A 20,850-nucleotide genomic window follows, 5' to 3' on the forward strand; every position below is an offset into this window, starting at 1 on the left:
ACCGGGCAATAATTGTTGTCTCAAGGGATACAGAGCCTTCATGATATGAATCCCTTTAGCAGATGGGATAAGGGAAGTAATGCAGTTACTCTACTGGGTTTCCTATGGTTCTATGGTTTTCCTTTTAATCTTTTTGCTCCTTTGTTGCATTTTTCCTGCAGGCAGGTTCCCTTCAACTGTGGGAGTACTTTGTGGTAGGTTGTGTGGTGGAAGCAGCTTCTGAGGGAAACACCTATAATAGTTATCCTTGAGAAGGTGTTCTGAATCAGTGGAGCTTGGTTTTTTTGCAGGGGGTGGGTGGGTGGGTTGTTTTTTTCAAAACTATTATTGTTCTTTCTCATCAGTATTTTGCATCTGTTGGCCTCAAAATGTTATATGGCCAGACTTGTAAACAGCTGGCTTCTGCAGACACCAGAAGACTCTGCATCTACTTTGATCAAAACAGACACTTTTTCGAGATCCCCAGGGTTCGTAGAGCATACTGTCTATGACAAAGCCACTGTCCAGCTTCTCTTCATACAAAGGACAACTCACCTACAGCTGAGGTGAGTTGTTCCATTATTAGCAAATGGCTGAGGGAAAAACAAAACAGCCTGTAAGAGCTGAGCAGCGTAATGGTTAGCCTAGGTAGGGGGCCTATGAGATCACACTGACTTTTTTCAGTTTTCAGGATGGTTGTATTGGGTCTCTCTGTATCTTTATGCTGTCTCTATTTAGCTCAACCTTTTGAAGTTTTCACTCACTAAACATAAGAGAACAAGGAGAGAGGGAGAGGGTAGGCAACCACTGTATAGAGCATCTGTAACATTTAATTATATGAGACAGAGATTTTTCCAGTATGCCTTTGCAACACAAAGAACATTTAGATATCAGCATCACAGTATATATTTTCCAAACACCCACACATTTCCTTAGCCAAGTAGAAGTTTTCCTTCTATGGCTGCATATCTAAAATTAGCCTGAAGGTCAAATCTGAATAGAAATACCCTTGCCATTGAACGTGCTGGGAATGATTGGTGCAATGGGCTCAATTTTCCATCAAAAACCTTCATTTATTTTTTTAAATAACAGTTGCTTTTACAAATAAAGATGTTGGAGAAAGGCAAAATGAGGCCTACTGAATAAAATCATCATCCCGTATTCTGCATTCATTGTAAGGATATTTTTATAGCCAACTTTTAAATTTAACAAGATGGATATAGTGAAGCTATAGTATAAAAGATGCAGAAAGAGGCTTCAGAATATCTGAACACCAGCATGTGAAAGAATGGCCTTAAAATTTAGAAGATGTTTGTATATGAAAGATGTACACATTGAAGAATTCTGTATTAAGAAATGTATTGTTGAGAAGAAATGAATAGTTCAGGTCTAAAAATAGTTGCTTAACCTGCAGTTGTATTATGTGAGGACAACTGCACGCAGAGCTATGCAGTCTATACTGCATAAACACAAAAGCACTGTCTTGCAAAAAGTGCATTTATCAGCCACAGTGTTTTATTGAGTGCCTTAATAATACAAGTGTACATCAACTGATCCACAGTCAAAAGTGGCAGGTCCCTAAGAAATTTACAAGCACTTTTTTTTTTTTAAGTAAATCAAAATACATATTAATTTGTTCAATGCAATAGCCTTTTGTGTGGGAAACAGAAGGCTAGTGATAAACACAGTCTTAGTAATGCACAGTGATTCTTGATTTTAAGCTTTTATACAAAACTTGTTCCCAGTAGCATGCACCCACCATTAAAGACTTCAGTACAAAAAAATAACCCTAAACACTACATTTAAGTAGAAACAAGATATAATTCTGAATTTGTTTGTTTTCCCCAAAACCACATGAAAGAAAAAAACCACACATTAATACAAAGCTTTGTGACAAAGCTCTATACTATTACAGATCCAACATTCTTTGCACTGATAACCAAAATTCCCTGTCTACATTTGAGGGAAACAGCTTTCAAGTTAACAGAACAAAAAAACCAAAACAAATAAAAATAAAAATAAAAACAAAAAGAAAGTAAGGACAACCTTTTGTCACAAAATGGTTCAAAATTTAATAAAAAATAAGAATGAAGGGAAGGGCTATTGATGCACTTAGTGAATGTGCTTGCACAGGTCCAGCATATTCTAGAGGAGATTCCTATGTAGCGTATCGCTTGGTCCACTGTCTGGCCATTCTGTCATGCTCTGCTCTGTTAGTCATATACTGAGTGGCAATACTTCCAACCAGGGGGTCAGCTGAAAAGGAAACACAAACCATGAAATACTCATCAGCCTTGGAAGATCAAAAAACCGCTTGCAGATTCGGGTTGATGAAGTTCTGTTAGCTTTATCTGTAAGAATAAAGTGCCTGTATATACCATTTGTGTTCTGCTAGCAAGCATGCACACGGGAAGAAATAAACAAGATGAGGAGGAGTTGGCTGGGCAGTTAGCTGTAAACTTCTACTAAATTTATGACTAAAGCAATTTTTTTTAGATTCTGCCCTACAGGTTTTAAGACACATGTTCCAATAAGTTTATCCTGAGCTAAAAGTGGCATAAGAACCTACAGGTGATAGGAATAAACATTTATATATGGTATTGGATGTCCACAAGTATCCATGCTACTACCACCTCAAAAGAGGACGGGCTCTAATCCTATTATCAGGTTAAATGGGTTTTATGAATACTTTTAGTTCTAAAGTATAAAGAAAGACCAGGAATTATGGAAGTGAATATAATTTTCAAAGCAACAGGACTTAATTACAAACTTTTGTAATAGGTATTTCATTTATGGGGCTTTTCTGAGCCAGAATATGTATGAATATGGACAGAATACAGTATGATTTGGTCTTGTCATGGTAATTCTGTACTTCCAAAAAGAAGAAATAACCTGAAAAAGTATTTTTTACATTACTTTGGATCTACAAATTACTTCTCAGATAATTAAACAAAAACAGTCAGCCCTCTAAGAGAAACAAAACAAAAAAGACTTTTCCAGAAAGGACTGCATGTAATCAACATTTTTCTCTTTCAGACAGTAATATCTTCTCAGTTTAAAATAGACAAAATGTATAGTTTTTTTCCTCTTTGGTGGGCCCATATTCTTGATATTTTTCCTGAAATAGTAAATTTCCTGAGATTGTCACATACCATGCAAGTTCAGTAGCACTGATACCATCTTTTTCTGTCAAAGGCTAGATGAACACGACTTTTTATTAGAGCCCGTTAATGATTAGTTTTGTAGTTGACTCAAGATGGTGCCATTGAACAATAAGAATATCAAACTTCCACAGCAAATTGTAGTCTCAGTGTTGCAATTCCACAGCATTATTAACCACTGAGACCCCCTGGGCTAGATATCACGTCTCCTGCAAAGCAGAATAGCTCTAGGCTTTTTTGTTTGTTTGATGGTTAGAGTTTATCATAGGATAAATACATTTCTCAGCCAAAAATCGATTCATTGGCTTACTGCCAACATTAGTGAATGCTAGTGAATCATATCTAGTGAAAAAAATCTTTTGCTTTGTATTTAAGACCTTTCCATGAGCCTGTGGTTTGAATCCTAAATTTGAACTCTCTAAATTAGTAAGGCGAGTTATCACTGTGAATGTGATGTACTAAGTCCCCATACTCTCAGCCCTGCAAACACTTACTGCATATGTTTAACTTTAACATCTTAATATATCCAGAGGAGGCCACTGAGGCACGAACTTTACTATTTTTACATGCATGAGTGTCAAAGAGGTATATCTAATCTAAGATCCATTTTAAAAGTTTCAGAATAGAAGGAGTATCACCTTTATCTTCTCAGCCAAGGAGAAGAAATACATAGGGGATTACTGGAAGGATTTTGTTTTGCACAGATAGGAAGCTAACAGTCTACTGATATTTGAGGGCATTCTTCATGAGTGGAATAAGGTTTGAGAAGAACTGTAGGGTACATGGGTAATTTGGGTAATGAGAAAGGGCAAAATTTCTCTAGGCAAAATTTGAGGGAGTAGTCTCAGAGAAACCTTGGCATAGTGGAGGTAGCTTAAGGATGAGTCTGATAACATTGCCTCCAGTTCCCATACTTTCTTGGGAGTGACACCACTGTGTGAAAAACACTTTCATAGAACTGTGGAGAAATGGAGACCAGAGGCATGAACATGAAAGGAAGCAGTGGAGCAAAATTTGATGAACGTGTTGGTTTTGATGCTGGTGGGAAGGTGGGGAAGGTGTGTTTTGGCCTCCAAGGAATCTGTCTGTGACTGGTTGCAAGAGTATGATGGCGTTATCATCTGGAACATGACAAGTGTTTAATGAGGTTTAGTGCATGTTTAAAGTGCTGTTGCTAAGACCTTTATAAAACCTTACGTCGGTGCAGTGAAAAGCAATTTACCGTAGTAAAGGTTTACCCATTTCAAATCTGAAAAAGTTTCATGTGCAGGATGCATGTCTACCTTCGGAAGGACTGGGCAGGTACAGGCTCTCTTTCACCTCCTCCCAGCATGGGAAGGTGTCTACTTTCTTCTGGGAGGGGTGGAATCAGTGAGAGGAGTTCTTGACCAGAAAGTGAGGAAATCAGTTGAAGTCAAATAACATATGGAATCATGCAGAAAGAATTCCCAGGTCTATAGGTTCATGATGGCCTCCATACTGCTGAAGTGAAGACTGCAGTTCCCTACTGCATGTGAGGGGAGGAAGGAAGAGAATAAGGCAGTCTGAGGAAAGATAAGTCTGTTTCCAAAGCAGGGACTGTATATGGTTCTTTAAAATCCTGTCTAAATTCAGGGCTTGGTGATATGGTGTGAAGACATCAAGAATTAATTAGTATCAGGCCTTTGTCTCTGCAGTGTTTTGTCTGGCAGTTGGGAAAGAGTGGAGGTGACTACCTGCAAGATCTTTGATGCCCATATAGCTTTTGTTGTAGGTGATTCCCACCAAGAGAGTGATCTGGGATTTGGCTATCATCTCAGGGTGCTTCCCTGAAATTAGAGCCCCCCTCCATCAGTGTCTGCCTGGGCAAAGGAGGAGTGCTGAGTGAGGACAAATACCTCTCTGCCGTAGTGCGAGCAGCACCAGCTGCGCTCACAGCCAGCTGCGGAGTGGACATTGCTAAAAGTTGCTCTCAGTAATAACATTGTTCTTTAAAATTTGGCAACTTGTCTATAAATTTAGTTAATTACAACAATATTAAATAAAGAACAAAACCACATTTTGGCAAAGCTCTGAACTGGAGGAGAAGAAAAATAGTTCTTGCCAAAGAGGCCCAGCTATTTCCCAACTCTGTCAGAGGGTCTTGAGTTGCATCATCCTTATATTCAGTAATGTATGAGGACTTTAATAAGGACTGTTCAACAGGCGTTTGAAGAGCTAGTTTGCCTTAGCAGTTCCTGTGAAGCCATAAAACTGGAGGCACAACCGCTTTGGTTGGAAAGTCTGGTGGGGAGGAAACATTTTCTAATACTGAAGCTGCCTTTATGTTTGTTCTATGGAGGTAAATCCTTGCAAGCCTTTGTACTAAGCAGCTCATAACAGGGGCTTGCACTAAGTCCAGGGGCTCTACTGCGAAAGCTGTGAGGGGCAACTGAGCTGGTTTGAGCAGAAGGCTACCAAGGCGTTTGGGAGGTGGGGAAGTGCTCGCTTCAAGTAATGAGAGACCGAGGGCCTGAGGGACTTGCCTTGGATGCGAGTGAAGCCGTGGGGCCTGTCCTGAGCTGGGCGAGGTAGGGGGGACTCAGTAGAGAAGCACTAGGCTGAGGCCCAAAAGAACTCAGTATTAATCCTTACTTTTCTATGAAACTGCAATGTTACCTCAGGGAAGTTATTTAAGAGTGTGGGGTTCTCTTCCTTGATGCCCCTAATTTTCATTAATTTTTGATTAGAGTGGTTCAAATAGTCACACACTGGTCAATTCCATCCAGCATGTTGCATTTGCCCTGGAGACACAAGGACAGCGTGTGAAATCCAGAATACAAATTGTCTCTTTTTGCATCTGCATAAAGCCAGGCGCTTTCAGGCCGAAGCCACATTGCCCATGTTGGAGGAGGGAGCGGGACTGCAGGCACAAGGAGACAGATCTCTCAAAACTTTATCTTGAGTCACCAGCTCCCTCAAAACTTTATCTTGAGTCACCAGCTCCATGTAGTTCATGGGTAGGGACCATAACATGGGGATTATCAGATAAATTGCACCATCCTGATTAATCAAAGATTTAATTCCCAATATACTAGAGATATGGCATGAGCCTTGGCCCTAGCCTCCCCGTCCTACAAAATGCCAAATAAGAGGAAAAACAAATAGTTCCCATTTCCTCCTCTATGCAAAGTAGTGAGTGGCTGAGCACAACCTGATTCTCAGATGGGCTGCACAGTAAAATGAATATTGTGAAATCTCCATTAGTAAGGCCAAATAAGTATTTATAAAACAATTGCTGCATAAAATATCTAATTAAAAATAAAAAGGACCACTGAAGCTCAAAGTCCATAACTGTACTTTTCCCATGTTTCCATTTCTCATTACTGTAAAACTTTCTTATTTTCCATTTGTATATACCTGTGGTTTTATTCTTAATGTTAGAAATTTGTTTCCATAATTAATAAATCACTCTTACTTTTTCTTCTATTTTTTAGCAGTAGTGTGATTCATCAGTGAATCACAGTTCATTTTAGAAATTCACTCCAAATGGGACTGTGTCCAAACAACAATGAAAAGCAGGGGATCAGAATATAAAGCTATGCCAAAAATGTATTATCAGAGTAACTTAATGAAATAAATGAAACTAAAACCACAATAAATTAATAACAATAACAGCAAAACTAAACTATATTTCCAATGCACAAAAGCCAAGGGAAAATCAGAATAAAACACTGTTATGGAGAACATCTGCGCATAAAAGTCCAGGCAACATTATTCCCTGAAACATGGACTTTTACAGCAATACATATATACCAACCATGAGGAAAGGTAAGTAGGATCCCAATCCTGCAAACAGTGAATGTGGACCATATTGTGGGGCTCAGACAGGTTCCTGCTTTTTTCTTACTTGCACACAGGGTGACTTTTATTATTACCTAACTTGGTAGCTCCCTCCTCCTGGGCTGGGTCACTCATCCCGAAAAGCAGGACCATATGCAAGTAAGCACAGTAAGCACTGCAGAGAGCAGTGACTGCTTAGGCAGATAATTCAGACCATCAGAGCAGTTAATCTCCTCCACTGAGTGGGAGATTCGTTCTTTTGGCTCCCACCTAATGCTTTCCCTGCAGGACTTGTAACTCATGCATCCGAGCTGCTGTTTCCCTCCAGCTCCAGGACCCCCCAGGACAGATGCAGTGGCTTGCTCTGATTTATGACTCGCCGATCAGGAGCAGGGCAGCGATTCAGCGTCCCATCTGGAGAAGCCATGCACCTCGAAGGCCTAGCAGCGCTTCGGGACCTCTTATATCACCAGGTTCAACGTGCCTGTCGCGTGAGCTGTTGTGTTTGTGATATTACACCACCAACACACAAATCTTCCTCTGTCATGGGGCCAAGCGCAGACATCCTACCCTCCAGGGCTCTAGTAACTCAAGAAGCCTGGACAATCCTGACCTCTCCTATCCTGCACTCAGCAGCGCTGAAACCCTCCATAGCCTACCTTGATGGGTGCACTAGACACTGGGTTGCATATTATCAGCTAACCAAAGAAGCTGTGCAACTCTGTCGACTGTGAAAACTTTAAGATCTCATAATTTACTGTTCCTTCTAGTGCTTAACTCTCAGACCTAGAAATCAGCTGTAAGAGGCCTCTATAATGTTTAGCTTGTTTAAAGAAAATCTGTTACCCAATACTTGGATTAGTTCAGTGTGAAATTTTACATCAAAAGAAAGTGCAAGAGTGATGAAAATAATAATAATTATTAAAAAAGTACAAAATAAAACAAGCATGGACAAAACCTAAGATTCAGTGAGATAGAAAATACCAATTAGGAGAACTAAAATATGAAGAAAAGCTGTTGTATCCTTTGTAGGAAAAGTGTAGCTGTTCAATCCTCCCTCATCTCATGCCTTTAGAAAGACACGTAATCCTCATGTTATATCAGTATTCATAAAATTACACTGCATTTACATGTAGTTTTGAAAGCTGGTCTAGTTGGAGTTCCTGCCTAGCTTAAAAAGGTTGGTTAAAAAAAGCTTAAAAAGGCTGCTCTACAATGAGTTGTCATTTTCTTTTGCAGCCACTTAATATGACTATATAAGGAAGAACATTTGTGTCTCCTATCTGTTGTAAGGCTAATCAAATTTACAGCCCAATTCAAGGGAGTTAATGCTATTGGGGATTTGGATGAGCTGAGGTTTGGTCATTACAAAATTTCAGCTGTGTTTAATGCTACTTATACTGCTTTATCATTCAGAAGACAGACTACAATTCTTCTTTAGAACTACTTTTCCCCCAAGTAAATGAAAGTATATTGCTATACTGTATTTTTCTCTGCTTGTACTTTTATGGCTATTTCTATGTCAGCAAATAGCAATTTCAGAGCAGAATTCATCTCTTGGGCTTTTCAATGCTCTTTTAAAAATACAGCAAACATACTTCAGTGAAATAAAAAATGGAGATAGTGTGTTTAACAGCTCGATTTCAATGCGCCTCCTCCATCAGCCACATGATATGGAATGAAATCCCAATTGCTAGTGCCAACATGGTTAAAGAGACACACATTTCGACTTAAAATCTGCATTAGGGGTGTTTGCATGTATATTACATATATATATATTTATGAGCATTTATAAAGTAATATAATATTTCTATTGCAGTATTTTACAGTTTTAACAGAAAACAGCTGATGGGGTCAGTTATTACACGATCACAAATGGGTTCTCAGAAACATTTCTGGAGAACTTTAAAAACTAAAAACACGGCCCTATAAAAATCTCATAGTTCCTTTAGCCAAATATTTACAATATACTTTTTTTCCTCTGGTTTTAAATTCAGTTCTGTATCAGGGGCAATTTGGAAGAGCTGGCCAGCAGCTGAGGAAGCAGAATTAAACTGGAAGAATTTCCAAAGGTTAGATGCAAGTTGAAGGTCTTATTCTGGAGGCATCCCAGTGAGAGGCTCTATGTAATTACCTGTTTATTAGTCACCAAACATTAAATCTGCTTTGTTTTCTTTGGACAGGTTGTGTGAAATGTAGAAGACAAATCAAAAAAAGCAATTTTTTAGCCATTTGAACTTCAGTTAGAGTTTGTGGTTTATGGAATACTAACTGGTTGTTTAGGCTGCCTCTCTTTCCAAATATTCTACTGTATTGCTTTTGAATTAAAAAATGGGGAGTGCTCATTTTAAACTTTTGTAGGAAAAATCCGGGTGTTCTGTAAGTAAGTCCTCTATAGGATTATTGCCTTGGAATCATCCTTATTCAGTGGCATAGGCATGATTTGGTTACCAGAGTAAGTAAACCCCCCCCCCCAATTAATATTAATTTTGTTTAATGATTTCAGTGCAAATAGCAGTGCAGGACAGTCTATATTTCCCTACTTGCTTGCAGTGAAAGCCAGGTTTTCTGAATCCAATTTTTGTGGTTTTTAATGTATCAACCTTTAAGAAATAAGTCCCAAAAGCCACACTAAAAAAAAATTAAGATGAGGGAAAAAAGGAGACTAATAATTCACTTAAACACCAATTTTTATAATAGCAGATGCTGACAGCTTGATGCATGCCAAAAACATCTTTAAACTTAATTTAAAAATATATATTTTATCACCAATTATATTCTTCTATGTTGTTTTCAGCAGCATCAGGGCTAGTGTTATAAAAAGACCAGTCAGTGAAAACTGAACACAAAAGCAGTGTGAGACATGCTATACTGAATATGTAGTAAAACAAGTTAATACTCCAGGAGGAAGGGCTTAAGAGAAGATGAATTGTTTGTGAGTAATTTTATTTATAGCCTCACTTTGCCTTAGAAAGTTTCCATAGTTTGCCACTTGTCACCTGTTTGTAACTTAATGAACTCCTAGAAGACCATGTCAAGGATACTGTGAGTCTTGTTGTGGAAAATGAGGTATGCAAAATGCATCATAGTATCCGTCAGTGATCTTACAGCAGCAGTGTTGCTCTCTTGTGCTATCATTAATAATAATGCACGGATGAAGTAATTCTTCGGAGACAGAGACAGGTGGAGCGGCACGCTGAATCACTCCACTAACCTTTCACCTTTGGAAAGAGTGTTTAAAATTAGGGCACGAGTGAAAACGAGTACGACACAGCACTAATCCCTGTTTGTGCCGCAATAAAACCAGCCTCGCGGCTGGGAGTCTGACCAGCACAAGCTCAGGGACGGTGACAACAGAATGATTTAAGGGAGGACAAAGAGCAGGAGCAGGACTCTGAATTGCTCCACGCACCTTACAAGCTGAAGTACGGTTTACTTCTTACTTTCGTAAGATCACAGTTACAACTAACCATATATACTGTAACTATCCATCCATAAGACTCTTTGAGACTGTACAAAAGAGAGATACAGCGATCAAGAAATGTTTTATGAAAGAAGTAGAACAAATAAAATGAACTGTTCCATTAAAGAAAAAAGTAACCTTTATAGGACACGAGTGCATTCTAGAAAGGTCTAATGTTAACTAGGAGAGAAGAAGTCAATGAAGTTAATCTCCATGTTAGCAATTGTAATTTATAGCAGAAGTCATATCAGACTAAAATGAACTCTGCTTCTCATTTCAGGAACTAGTTCTGCGGATTTGGTTAGGTACATCTTAATGCTCAGTACAAGAATGCTAATATATACAGGCTATATCAGTGTGCTAAAATATCAAAATATGCCTACTGAAATTGCCGTAGAGCTTACGTGTGTCATTAGGCTGGCTACTATGGCTGACACGGCTTTGATGAAGTGGGCAACCCTATGACCTTCATGGGTTGCTACCACCAAAAAGGAAAACAACAAGAAATGTAGTAAGACATCCTTTGACATAGTTTTCTTAGATACAAGCTGATCCAATGTGTTGGTGTCTGAAGAAACAAAGACTGCTTTGCTAATGTCATTTGTCAACTCCAGATAAAACCCTAGGTTGTCTTTCCAGGTATAACATGAGAAATAAGGAAATATAGGGCAAATGCATAATGACTTGAGACACTGTCTTTGGAAACATATCTGAATATTTACACTGAATACCTTTGTAACACCTTTGTATTCAGAGAATTAAGTGAAACTGTATTGAATACTGTAGCTTGAAGACTGTATACCCTTAGAGCCTAAGTTTGCAAAAAGTGTTTGTCCCTACAGAGGAAAGCTGACCTAGTGGTCACTGTGCTAACCTAGGGCTAAAGGAGACCTACTATTTTGCTTCCTATTAATCTATTTACTTTTCGTTCACCAGTACATGTCCTGGTCCTTCAGTCATCCTGTCCTTGGCTACCTCTCTAGCTACACACCTAGGGGCTTTTTGTCTGGTAGAAATCAGAGTGGATGCAGGAAAAGAAAGGGAAGGGGAGAAAAATGCTGGATCTGATCATCCTTTCTGAACGAGACCTCAGGTCTGTTGAGCTGTTGTCCAGCCAGGATGCAGCCAGGGTGGGCGCCTGGGCATGTGAGCAGGCAGCAGTCATGCCACACCACTTGCAAGACGTGAAGCTCCAGAGCGGACTTCACAGTTCAAAACTTCTTGAACTTCACAGTTTGAAAGTAGTCATGATGACCCAAAGAAAGTTATGTGCTCTTACAGTGGTGCCTTAGTTTCTCATCTGTAAAAATGGACTAATGCTTCCCTATCATGTAGTTTAGTCTGAGAATAAATATGCTAAAAACTGTGAGGTATTTGGATACTCTGGTAAATGTGGCTGTATAAGCACCATAGACAGGTATTTGCATGTATTGTGAAAAGGCTGATATCCACGATTTGACTCTAAATTTTGAGCTCTATAGAATGGTCAGAATTGCATCTGACTTCTATTAGTTCATGTAATGACTGGAGAAGTTGTTACACAGATATTAAGGTTTATGTGACTTGATTCCAATGTCCACATTGATGTCTGGACGAAAATGTTACCTACCTTCAAAAGCAAATGAGCTCTGCAAACCAATTTAGAAAACATCCATTTACTAAAACATTTTGGATACATGGAAGGAGAAATTCATCCCTCTCTCCAGACTGGCATTTGATTACTGTCAGGCTACCTACCACAGATCTGTGCAAAATATGAGCTGCCTCAGAAAAAGATGTTTTAGAAATAAGGAGTATTATCTGGACCAATTTGTTTAACGTGGCTCTTAAACGAAAGTGTTGGCAGTGATTCATCTCTATATCTTGCCAAGGGAAATCATTCTTGTTTAAACAGTAAGTTTTTTTTTCAATCTTCAATTTTTAGCAGGGTTTCTATAACCTTCAGTGGTTGACTGGGAGTTAGCTGATGCAGTCATGGATCAACGAAGCACAGTGCAGTGATCTTGAAGAGCTGTCTTTAATTAAGGCAGAACATGCACCTATTAGAAGTACCAGCGTGCTGAAACAATTAAAGTTCTGAAATAACACTCTTTGCTTTGATGCTTGGATGTGTCTCAGAATTAAAAGCACTGATACATTAGAAAACTATCTGTGCTTCATAGTAATGAACTCAGTTGAGAAACAGTCATCATTATTAGTAAAAAATTAATAAAAGTGTTAGAGATATAGCTAACAACTTGATATGGAAGACATTACATGGCACATGGTTTGATAAAATTTATGGAGAGTAAGTTATAACAATATGCATTTACCTTATGGAAGATCACCGCGACTGGATAACCAGGGAATCTCAGCACTCTGATCTCAAAATGCTCTCAACCAACCAAAACGCTGCGATTCAGAATGCAACTGGCATGTATCCCTAGCTTCGTAACTGTATTTTCAGAAAAACACTGTGCCTGCTTTTGTCTCTAGACTTGCTAAGGGAGGAACAGATATTCCATAGGAATACCAGTGTGCTTAAAATTTCTCTTCTTTAAAAAACAAGAACCAGTTTTCTTTTGGATTTTTTCTTCTCTCGCTCCCACTGGTTACATCTCCCGGCAAAGGAGTGACTTACGGTCTTATACTCCCCAAACGAACAGTCTAATCCCAAAGCAACTAGGGGTAAATGCATTCCCTGTGGCCATGTTCTGTATAGTGTTAGATGTCCTATAATCACAGGTACCAAATGTAGATTACCCTGCAGGAAAAATGGGTGGTCGCACAGGATTCATCTATTATGTGGATTCCCATGGAACAGGGAGGGAGGAAGTGTTACACAGCATTGTGTAGTCTCATCTTTAGTGGCATTTAGAAATTGAGAGGAAAACTATGCTAAAGGCATTGTCACTTTTAGAAGTGTTTGAACATGAGTAAAATCAGAATCTTGAACTTTGGCACACTGGAGTCATTTTAGGTCAGATGCAGGAGTCATCTGAATCCTGCTCTTGAATCTATCCCTTTGTTCCTCTATTGAAATTAATCCATGGAATAACCAGAAAAGCCTAAATACTCTGTGAATGCTGCTTATTTTGGTTTAATCTGATTTTCTCCTTCTCGTCCTACTAAATCATGTTATTAATTCAACTCACATAAATCCAAAACTGTTATTAGGAATTTCATACAGAATTTCAAAAGACTAAAACATGCTTTTACTTACAAAAGGGAGGTGAAGAACTTTATCTCTGCTAAAGGCCAATAGGACTTTCATACATAGGCCAGGGCCTGAAATCTTTGGCTTGCCTTACATTAACACACATCTTAATGCACCACACCAGCAGAGCGTGGGACAGGGATCTGTGGGTAAGTCTCACTGGTAAGGTGCAACATGTGCCAGGTTTCTGACAGCACTGGCGGGGTGGACTCTGATCCATTGAGTACTGCAGAATTTCACAGCAACACCGTCCTACCAAAAGAGGCATCCAAGGCAGATGCTTGTACCAATGCGCAGTGGCTCAAGAAAGTATGAAAACTGGAATACCATCCTGAAGATATACAAGTGACAATAATAGTATTTCTGAAGGCTGATCACTGAGGTGACGTGGAATATTGTAGAAAAGCAGAAGGGCTGTGCTAGCTCTGAGAATGATTGCGGAATCAGCAGCTGAGGGAGAAAATAGCCTCATATCAGTAACCAAATGGACTATGCACTTCTAAATTAACTTCAGAATACAAATATAATTAGGCTTAATTTAGAACAAGATCTAATAGGACTAGAAGGAAAAACAGGTTAAACAAAATAATTAGCATTCATCATGTAGGTAGGTTTAGCGCCTGGATTAGTTGCAATGAAGTTAAATGGCAACCCTGGATAAGGTTTGAATTTATGATATTTAGGGTGATAATTTCATATTTAGTAACAGGTTAAATAACTTTCCTTGGAAATCATCTTCCCTGCATGATGGATAATATTGGCTCTGTTTTCAGTCTGACTAACTGATACTGAACTTGCCAAGGGATTTCAGGCACTGGCCTAAAAAGTCCTAAGCTTGAGCTGTAGAAAAGAACCATAAAAAGCAGAGGTAGAAGATAGGGAAGGCCATGCAGGGAAGGCCATGCAGGCATTCCTTCTGCTAATTTAATACTGTGGCTTACAGTATTTTCTGCTCTTATGCCACCTTATCTAATTGATACTATAAATACTGAAGTGATGAGGTTTCCAGTCCTTGAGAATTTTCCAAAATTTAACTCATCTTAAAATTGCAAAATGCTCCATTCCGTAGCAGTACCTTTTTCATGCCTTGTGCAGATGGAATATGCTACCAACAATTTACTAATCAGAGTTCTGTTTCTGTATCCCATGTGAATGTAAAATCTTACTGTATCGCCCATCCCTAAATTTGGGACAATTACACTGTACATTTTGCTATTTAAGTAACTGTCTGATCCTCCAGTTAATGCACCTGAACTTGATTTTCTGTGGAAATAGGGATTCTGAAGCACACACTGCATATAATTTGTTTTATCTGTTGCTGTTTGATGGCTCTGCAAAACTGTAAAAAATAAACAACCATTTCCTCCTCCCCTGCTGAATAATGTAGAAAATTAGCCATGCAAAATAAAAAAGACTTGTCTTGCAGTAGTGTAAATCATCTCTGAAAGCAGGCTCTGAACCACTCAGGAATACGAACTTCTGAAATCTTACTCAAGAAAGTGAGAGATTAAATGATTTAATAGCTGGAGTATTTATACCCAGGATTATAAATTTTGTGTTGGGGATGATGTTTTTCAGGACTGACTCTTTAATGTTGTGAATCTGCTAGAAAGCCAAATGTAGCAAGCTTCTTTTCAGGAACTTAAAGACTCTGGAACAATGTGCTTTCTAAGGTGAACAAGAATAATTGCACATTAAGAAGCGGAGGAAGCATCCTTAAAAAGAGTTGTACTAATCAGGGTCCTAGATGTGGTTCATACCTAATTAGAAACATACAGTAAAAAATTTCAAGCTTTGTCCTTGCCTTCATGTTAAAAAAGGTACAGAGGGAAAAAAACACTTGGCAACATAGAACAAAATCCACATGAAAAATTTGGGGTAAAGTCATTAACTGGAGTGATGCCAGCTGAGATTTGAGCTATTTGTACTGAGAATAAGAATATTAGATTAAATTATTATGAGATTAGAGAATTAAGTGTAGGAATACACTGTGATAGCTAACGTTATTTACTTTCTGGTTTTCATTATTTTTTCTCTTAAATATATGCAGTTCTATTAGTGAGAAAATATATCCAGTAAGGAAAAGAAAGCATTTCTCAGCAGTAGAAATAGAATTGGTTAAGCCCAAATGTGTTGTATCGACTTCATTCAAAACACTCCATTGTAATTAAGGAAGTGTCAGTATTGGCTAGACAAAACCTGCAGGAAACAAAGAAAGTACATATAATGACTGCAAATGACTGCAGTGAATTTTGAAAATAGAAGTTATATTTTGGAACTCATTCAAATTAAGCTAGGATTTTAATTTAAAAAATAGAGTAACTAATTGCTTTATTCAAATATTTTACATAGTAAAACATTTAAAATTGATGTCTTTTTTTGGTCTTGGTTCTCCCGAAGATTTATTGTTTATTGCATATGTTTATTGGAAGGAGAATGAATTGTAACCTTTTATATTCGTAGCATCTTTCAATGAAACTCTTTCTTCAGTACTTTTGACTTAACTATGATTAAGATAGACCTCATAAAAACCACGTGTTTCTTGAATAGAGGTGCATGAATTTTTAAAGACCTTGTATGTATACTTCTCACAAACCTTTCATAAAAGTTTATGTAAGAAAATCTTTAAAAAGTAAGATGCATAATTTTTTCAGCTTGGCTTCCATTTTTTGAAAAGACTGAATTTTCTATATTCTAGATGTTACTTTTGGGGTATACTAAAATTTAGGATTGGTTAAGGATAGTGAAAAGAATCTTTTCTGTCATGATTGCCAATTACATCCCTTTACATTTATTTCTTGTCACTGATGTACAAAGCCTCTTTACTGATTTGGATTTTAGTAGATCATTGATTTAATCAAATGCCATTTAATAAACTGATGATTGGCTATTATTATGTCTCAAGTTCTCACCTAATCTTAAATAAAAACAAAATAGGAGTAGAAAACATACTAAAAAGGACAAGGGGTTATTAGCACCATTGTCAAACCTTTCCCATTTACGGAATGATTAAAATCTAAGCTTATTTCTTCTGGAAAAAAAGATAAAACAAAATAAGATGTGACAGGCAATTTTATAAAGAAGATTCTAAAAAATTAAGTGGTCTTGCTCATCTTTTCCATAGTAAAAGAGGAATACAAGCAAAAAACCAATACCTCTGGAAAAAGTTAAGAGGAAGTAACTGCTTCATACACCAACTAATTACACACATAGAAGAATATAGTGTAGGAATATTATAAGGTAATTAGTTTAGGAAAATTTAAAAAGGATTAAAAGACCCACTAGTCATGGCACCAGCTAAGTTACTGTTGCAAAGGCTATTACTGCTCATGCTTCAACACATAATCTGATCATTAGCTGTGGTTAGGAAGGAATTTCCTCCCAAGTATTATGGCATGAGTAAAGTGCTTTGAGGGAATTTCATACCCTTCACTGAACCACTAAGCAACAAGCAGTTACAGGCAACTTACCTGACCAAACAGCATATTACTGTTTTTCTGCTTGAGAATGTCTATACTCCTCAATATTTTTAATGATTATTGTTTGTAATGTTAAAAATATATTAGGTAAAAAAGGGATAGGATAAGTGCACATGTGATTGATATCTGGAGCTATATCAAATGACTACACTATGTCTTAAAAAATCCAGCTTGCACATTTTATTTTTTATAAAGTAATCTGTGCCATTTACTTTTTAAATTACATACCACCCACCAATATTCTTATGTAAATAACTCCAGACAATTCCCAGAGAAAAAATTACTTCAACAGACTTATGAAACCATATTATTGTGGTTTTAAAATAAATATTTCCAAACAATCTTATTCTTACAGCTGTATTAATCTTTTGCATAATGGCTTGTGAATTTCGCCTAACATACATCTGCATACATGAAATGCAGCAATGGACATGAAATGCCCACAAGGTGTTGCCAATGTGTGACTGAAAAGAGCAAAGATTTAAGCTAACATAAATAGTAATCTTGATCCCAGCCTCCTCCCCCTGAACACATAATTAGGAGATATTCCAAGACATATTTCCTCGAGAACTACTGAAGGGATGACAGTTTGCAAATGCTTTTCCTGCTGTTATAATAATCCCCACAATCTTTGGTTCATGTTGAGGGGACTTAGCCAATTGGGAAGAACAAAAACTTATAACATTTGTATCAGCTCTTTATGGCTATGCAAATCAATTCTCTTTCAGCACTTATGTATGTAAAATTTTCATAATGTGATGCTGCATTTTTTGCATTTACATGTTTAATTTCATATTTATGAATCCCAACCACAGAGTTGAACTCTGTGGTATGTGTGTATCTGAAGATTTGTGTGTAAGTGATATGTGTATATCTGAAGAGACAGGCATATGCTTCTGCAAATATATACAACCAGATATATAAGAAGTCTGTAGTTGCCTGACAGTGCAGAGAGACTCCCAGCGGGACTTTCAAATGCCTAAATCTCATGGGAAGTATTGAAAACCCTGCTGGTTGCCTGCCTGCAACTTTAGGTGCCTAAGTGCCTTTAGGATATTGGAGCTGTGTGCCCAGACTCTCAAGGATCTGTAAATATGAACTCCAGAATATATGATATGATCAGTCAAAATATGTATATATTAATTCAATAAATATATAGCAGATTCTGCAGAACTTGCAGGGCAATAGAAAGTATTTAAAAATAAATAGGTACTTTCTGGCAAAAAGTATGTTGCCACAATTGATGTGAGAGCTTTGCTCGTGTGAATGGAATTGGTGCTGGTGGGTTTTTCCCAAGGCAATCCCGTCTTTGGTGTCATCATTTGGCAGTCACAGAGAGCAGAACAAAAATGACCAGTTTTGCACTGCATTTTACTTTCACGCTCCTTTAGGACAGCTTATTATTATGGCCTTTATGTAAAACAGTCAGCCACACACATCTATCCACGCAGCTCCTAGTCCAGTGGCAACAATACAGCAGAGCGATAGAGCACACTACATTTTATATTTGTTAAGAAAAAACTACCGGGATTTTTCTCCAGAGCTAGCTAATCTCATTTGGAGACATCCCGAGCAAGAGATTTTAAAAGGGATAGAGAGAAGATTATGTTGTAACTTAGAACAAAACAAAAACATTACTGCATGAATTGACTCCTGTTTTAACTTTTGCTTACTGCCTCTTATTTGTCACCATGTTTGAGTGACAAGGCACAGAATTTTTCCCTGCTCCAGCTACAAAAAGAATATTTCCCATTGTGCTGAAATGGACTAGAAACCATCCCCATTCCTGATGACCATAGTGTACAAACTCTGAAGAAAAGGGAAAAATAGCTCCAAGCTAAAGAATATAAATAATCCCAGACAACTGAGCAATTTCATTGTTCACCTGACCCTCTGCTGCTTACAGAAAGGATATATGGCAAAATGAGATTATTGTGTTGTATGTCTGCTAGTACTATACTGTGATGGTGCAAGTGGTAGCCTATGGCTGCTAGAGAAGAATCAAAGTATCAGTGGTTAGCCAGCCTAATAAAATCGAACAAATTAAATATTGTTTTGCCAATATATAACTGTATCAGTCATCTCCCAGCATATTTATTACACTTGACATATCTACTCAAAACATGCTGGATTACTACTGCAGACACATTTATGTTTTTCCTGTTTTTTGTACGTTTTAGAAAGAAACATAATTTCATTACGAAACAGTACAAAATATATTTGGGCACAGAAACAATTACAAGTCCTTTTTGAGAAACTGAATGAAGCTAATAAACTGCTAAATGGGAAGGAAAGAAATTCAGATTTGATTCTGAAGCAAAGTTTTTTGATAGCAGCAAACTGCAGATTATGGCTTTAAGGAAAAAAATTACAGGAATGAGGAAAACGAGAAGTGGCGCATCCCTTGAACTTGCTGTCATCCAGAGTTTCTAAATTCACTTCACAACTGGGGGAGAGGGGAAAAGCAGGAATGATAATTGGGAAGTCTAAAAAATTGCAGGAGGAGCATCTGACATGCACTGGCACTGACAGAAAGCAGCCTCTGCTATGGAGAAGCACCAGATGAGGAGAAACATCATACTTGCTTCCTATTAGATCTGGATATAGAGAAGAACAGAGGGAGAAAAAAGACTCACCCAGCCTGCTCAGTGGCAAGGGACGCGGACCTGTTCTTCATTACTCAGGGCTGGATAGCTATTTTAAAGTTGGAACATTGCAGCCAAACAGCAGAATTGTGACCACAAGTCAGCCAAATCTTTACTCAAAGCCAAATGTTCCAGCATGGAACAGATTTTATTTTTACAGCTATGTTACATTTTCCTTTATTAAGCTGCCTAAGATTTATTTTTAAACTTTTTTGGATAGGCTAGCACTTTCAGATCTCAGCAATACTGAAAATAGACCTACTGATAAAGCGGACACCTATTAGTATATTCAAACAGATACAGGTGTGGTTGGAGCAAATCGGCTGAAAGAGCAGAGCTATGGGGAATTTAAAGTGTTGACACACGCTTGCTTTGTAAATGGCCTTGTCAATTTTGGACGCTAAGGCCCCTGCAGCAGAGACGATTACCCCCAAAGCAGAGTCAACAGGATGGAACATGTCAGTGGGCATCAAGTCAATGCCTGGCAGCGTTAAACTCACCGCGGATGTATTTTCCAGAGAGGGCTTGAATTAATCCACTTCCCTTTGCCTGAGGTGTGCGCAAGACCCGTCCCAGGGCGGCGCAGGTGGCAGTCACCTCTGGCAGCTGGGCAAGTGGCTTCCTTAACTAGCCTATCTAGATCTACCACTGTCAATACCTCAGTGATGGCAGTGATTAAGAAATTACTAGCAACAAGCATTTAGATGAAGCTCTAAATTTCCCAAACACTAATGCAAATTTGAAATGCACAGGCATTCAGGACTTTACAAACACCAAATCTATCCATGCTGTGCTTTTCCTTGTGTCCTGGGGACTCCCTCGAGGCATGCTGCTATTGGCTGGGGCTGGAGCAATTCCAGCGCTGAGCTTTGGGGAAGGCTGTTAAAAGCAAACCTGCTGCGGGATGGTGCAGTGGCACTGTGGCACCACGCCAAGTTCCCTCTGGCCATAGTGAGGAGGGAAACCGCCGAGGGGCTGCATCACTGGGAAAGTGCATGCTGCTGGCTGAAAGGGGAGGAGGGCTGAGAAACAGAGCAAGCAGGCTCATTCAATTCTTTCCCCTGCACGTGGTCTGACTTACAACTCCCCACTGACTTCTGTTCTGCAAAGGTCCTATAAACACATA

The 20,850-nt window shown here is 38.4% G+C and overlaps 1 protein-coding gene across 4 annotated transcripts in view; it reads right to left on the reverse strand.

The window, feature by feature from the left end:
- Positions 1–20,850, reverse strand: part of LOC112983815 (ubiquitin-conjugating enzyme E2 E2) — a 251,703-nt gene that overhangs the window by 37,412 nt on the left and 193,441 nt on the right. Inside the window, exon 6 of one of the 4 annotated variants that reach the window (XM_064506213.1) lies at positions 1,473–2,235. The exons of the other annotated variants lie outside the window; for them this stretch is intronic. Within the exon in view, the coding sequence (XP_064362283.1) occupies positions 2,138–2,235 (98 nt within the window). The 3' untranslated portion in view covers positions 1,473–2,137. Of the gene's footprint in view, positions 1–1,472; positions 2,236–20,850 lie in introns of those variants that run through there. 4 annotated transcript variants of the gene reach the window in all.

Source organism: Dromaius novaehollandiae, chromosome 2, assembly GCF_036370855.1.
Source record: "Dromaius novaehollandiae isolate bDroNov1 chromosome 2, bDroNov1.hap1, whole genome shotgun sequence".
In the NCBI taxonomy this organism is placed as follows: Eukaryota; Metazoa; Chordata; class Aves; order Casuariiformes; family Dromaiidae; genus Dromaius; species Dromaius novaehollandiae.